The sequence below is a fragment of the Stegostoma tigrinum genome, chromosome 46, assembly GCF_030684315.1.
Source record: "Stegostoma tigrinum isolate sSteTig4 chromosome 46, sSteTig4.hap1, whole genome shotgun sequence".
Taxonomy (NCBI): Eukaryota; Metazoa; Chordata; class Chondrichthyes; order Orectolobiformes; family Stegostomatidae; genus Stegostoma; species Stegostoma tigrinum.
This window is the reverse complement of record NC_081399.1, coordinates 6,194,216-6,198,868: the sequence shown is the minus strand read 5'-3', so window position 1 is coordinate 6,198,868 and position 4,653 is coordinate 6,194,216. Positions and strand designations below refer to the sequence as shown.

The following is a 4,653-nucleotide window of genomic DNA, read 5'->3' as shown; positions in this document are numbered from 1 at the left end:
CTTTCCTTCAAAGCATTAACAGTAAAAGACAAGGTCTTCAAAACACTAACAGGAAAACGCAAGGTCGGTAATTGGTTGACCATTTGCACTGGTTAGAGGTTCTGAAGTCTAGGGTGGGGCTCGGCCATCACGAGATATGTTAGGAAGCAGCTCGACAATCAAAACTGGCAGATGTTGGGATGCCTATTCTACAAACGGCAGTTACTATGATAATTTACAATCACTTATTAATTTTAAATATGATATAGGTAAATGCTTATTAAACAAAAATATTAAGGGATAATGATCGAAGGAGGATATATGGAGTTAGGCCACAGATCAGCCTTAATCTCATTGCATGGTGTATCAGGCTCGAGGGCCTTTTTCTACATTTCTATATCCCAAGACCATTACTTTCTCAAGGTCTTTTTGGGATGGGTAATAATTGCTGGCCAAACCACAGCCCAGGAACAACTGCAACAAAAGTGCGCCAAACACCTGGAACACTTGTATTAAACACTGCATTCAGCTTCTGTGATCTGTGCAGGACTGCCTTTGAATCATTCGTAGTTCCTCAAGGCAGGTACATAGCTTTATGAAATTATACTTAAATTATTATTTACTTATGAAATAAATTGCAAAGCACCCATCAAGGCAAAATACGAGCAAACCGCACTGTTAAGAGAGAGCCTGATGCGTAGCTTAGAGCTATACTTTCGGCAGCGCTTGTAATGATGCAACTTCCGCATTCAGTCACCAAGTGAGAGATGGCAGCAGTAACAAAGCAGCTTGTAAAACAGGAACTGATCTACAATGATTTGAGACGGCACTGGGTTGCAGAATCATTCTGTGGACTGCCTATGTGTGTCTAATGTTACTGATGTTTCCGGGATACTGTCCAGCAATGTAACTTCTGGTTGTTAAAGGAACAACAAGATCTTTTTGAAGATTATCAGTTGTTCTTTGGCAGTGTTTGTCGCTTTCTATGTTCAATTAAGGTGGAAGTTGCGGAAACAATGCCTCAAGTGGGAATACACACAGTCGAGCAGAAAAACGACTCTTGTAGTGCAGAGGTGGTGACCCTACTCTGCGCCAGCGGAGCCGTTGTTACACCCGCTTGTCATTGATCCCTCCACCAAGCGTTCGAATTTCTTACTGTCTACTCTGTTTATTCCCCTCATAATTTCATGCATCTCAGTTGTAACCCCCTCAACTTGTCTGTTCTCTGAAAAATAACTCCAATCTGCCCAATCGCTCTTCATAATTAACACCTTCCTTTTAATCCTCCTGCTTTAACAGATAGCCTCCCATTCACTTTCTTATCTTCGCGAAGCAGCACTTAAGCAATTGAGTTGACTCTTTCAATCAAACATCAATTTTCTGGCTGCTACTCCTGCAAATTTTGTAATTTTATTTGAGATTTCCTGCGTTGCATGGGCAAAACGCTCCTGCATTCATACAGAATGACATCTTAGCTGTATTGAACTAGAGTAATAACCGTGCGTTTCAAATTAAGTTTCGAAGTCAGACTAGATGAAGCAAACTACTTTTTATTAACGAAATTTCACTTCTGATGATCAGGTCTTGTTAATCTCACCAGTTCTTTCTGCTCAGAGGCGGTAAATGTTTGTGGATAAAATAATGAATTTCCAAAATGCCTTCTCAAGATTAGGAATTTTCTTGATGCAGTTCTGAGAAGCTGCATGGAAGTTCCCAATAACAGAGAAAATCAACAGAGAAAACAAAACTTCATTAATATTCGTTGATAATCATTTGGAATTAGAGTCGGCTTCCAACAATGGAATCTTTTTTTCTATTCACACATGGCCTGTTCTGGAGCCATGGTAGTATTCCTGGGCCAGGAGAAACGGGTTAAGTTCCCAAATTCTTCCGAGGTGTGTGGTGACATCGCTGAGCAGATTGATCAGAAGCTATCTGGAATGAATGAGGAGGGCTCTTGTGTTACAATTGTATTTTCCCTACCTCTGAGCCAAGAGGCCTGAGTTCATTATATACCTGTTTCAGGGCTGTGTAAAAACATTTTGGAATATGTTCATTGCAAAATACCTACCTGCGTGTTCAGTCTACCAGAATACTTTATTTGACTGAAAATCTGTCTTCTCTGGCACAGGGAGGATTGTATTTGTATTGCAACAATCTTTATAGTGAAAAAAAACTATATCTTATTCATAAAAAGTATGCGGATACAAAAGGGCTGCAAATTGTTCTCCAACGTTTTTGCTAGAGAAAACGGAAATGCCAAACGATGAATTGCAATTTGACATCTTTCAGATCATTCTTGCAGATGTAAAGACACAGGCACACCCGCCATCCCCTTTACACCCCTGTCCGCGTATCAAAATATTTACATACATTTTAAAACAACAGAGTGGTTTGAGAATTTAATGGACCCTGTTCGGAATAGCTTGCTCAATTTGACTTTTTTTTTTATTCATCTTGAAATGCAAAATGGACCGATGCTACAATATCTAACCGATTTTTCAGTCCTCTGACGTGAGATGACTTGACTTTCACCAGAAAAGAAAACAGACTGAAGTACATCGATCCAATCTGTATGAGCCTGCAAGGGGTGGGCAATTTCATTCAACTTGTAAGGCTACCTGGTTGGGTATTCATAGACAAGATATCTGGCTTTCATTGGATGGGAACAGAGGAAGTCTATTGGCTGCTCTCGTGATGATGTCACATCTAAAGCGAAGCATTAAATCTGGTGCCAGGGCGAGAGGGTTTTTGGTGCGTGAGAGAAGTTGAACCAAGTTGTGAGAGATAATGTTCTATGCTCTTTCTCTGCATCTCCTGTTACTGCTGTTCCCAGGTATCTTTTTCAGCCTTGCTGATCTATTTGAGACGGTCTCAACTGCTTTTGGCGACGTAGACGAACTTTGGTCAGTCAAATCATTTACAAGTTTCGTCTTTGTTTATGCCCTTAAAAAAGTCTATCTCGTAGCAGAATAAAATTGACAATGCCCAGCTTCCAAAGAAATGCGGCACAATGCCCACATCAGTGAGCAGTTAAGGTCACTCTCTGTCTCCGTAATGGTGAAATGCATTGTCTTTTTGAAGCGGGCGGAATTCCAAGGGTGTGGAATATAGGAGACCACACAATGCACCCGGGTCTCCGCAAGTAATCAACATTGCAGTCAATCATGGTGATGAGGCGTGTGCCCCAGTTTTGCTCCCGAGTGATTGGGTGACCAGAGATCTGCTGCTTGATCTGAGAGTGTCAAGGAGTCGAGCGGCTGTGAGTAGGTGTGATTGGTGTGATGGGAGTTCCTGGTGTCATCGGTGGACATTGCCTCTCCTAGTGAATTGTGGCTCAAACTTGACCATGTCTGTTCTCCCTTTTCTCCTCAGCTGGCTGCGGGAGTGCTCTCGTCTCCCAATGGGACAACCGCTTGTCTGTTGGAGAAGGGAAGACAGCGGAGTTGCACTGTTACCAAAACGACACTAGCAATAGCTACATGTATTGGTACCGCCAGATTGGAGGAGCAGGCCTTGAGCTTATTGTCAACTCCATTTACGGCTCTGAGGGCAAGCCAGAAGACGGTTTCAATGGGCATATTGAAGTTATTAGACCCAGTGAGAAGTTGTGCAGCCTAAAAATACTGAGCTTGGTGCCGAATGATACTGCAATGTACTACTGCGCTGCTAATGATCACAGCGATTCTAACAGGCTCAGAACTAGTTCAAAAACTTACCAATCTGTTATTCAATGAGCCATGCGATGGGGAAACCTCTACTGGCAGATTTCAACTGGTTGGTCATTCATGTAGACGTCCTTGCCTCACGACCTAACGCACTGAGTGAACAGAATTAGTTCCCAGTGTGTCCGAAGCAATAGATAAAATCATTGAAGTCTATGGGATAGAAAAATATTCCTCAGTCCATTGCGTCTAAGCTGGTTAAAAACAATCGCCTAAGTATTCAGAACCCATTCTCCAGTACATTTCCCAAACTATTCTATGCTATGGCATCTCAAGTGCCCATCTAATTATTTCTTCAATGTAATGGTGGTTTCTGCCTCTACCACACGTACAGTCAGTGAGTTTCAGACTATCTCCCTGAACTGTGTGAAGGTTATTTCTTCACATCTCCCCCGAACCTCCTGTGTCTTAACTTAAAACCACTCCCCTAGTCATTGACTCCTCCACCAAGAGAAAATATTCATTCTTGTCTGACGTGTTTATGCCCTTCATAAGCTTATACATCTCGATTATGCCCATTCGCAATCTCCTCTGCCGTGGGGAAAACGATCTCAGTCATGTCCAAGCTTTCTTCATACCATCCTTCTAATTTATTCCTCCTGTAATAAAGCATAGCGAACAATTCACTCTTTTACCTTCTTCCTGAAACAGCACTTGGGCAACTGAGGTGGTTTTTGCAATCGAACATCGAGTTGCTGGTTGCTGACCCTGATAACTTTTAAATTGTTTTGAAATTGTCCATGCAACTGTCAAAATAGCTCCTGCATTCATACTGAAAGGCAACGTAGACATATTAGCCTGGGAGAACATATAAGCTTCCAAGTAAAACCAGATGAAACGAATTAGATTTTATGAACTAAACTGCTCGTATATTGCGTATCTTTAATTTCACGACTCCATTCTCCACAAAGGGCTACAACTGCTTGCTGAAAAATTCCGAAATGTCTTC

The 4,653-nt window shown here is 41.8% G+C and overlaps 1 gene segment (V, D, J or C); it reads left to right on the top strand.

Moving 5' to 3' along the window:
• The first annotated feature begins 2,716 nt into the window (after positions 1 to 2,716).
• Positions 2,717 to 3,716, top strand: LOC125449535 (T cell receptor alpha variable 5-like). The segment is given in 2 exon segments: positions 2,717 to 2,815; positions 3,355 to 3,716. Coding segments are annotated over 2 exon segments (408 nt in total).
• The last annotated feature ends 937 nt before the right edge of the window (positions 3,717 to 4,653 follow it).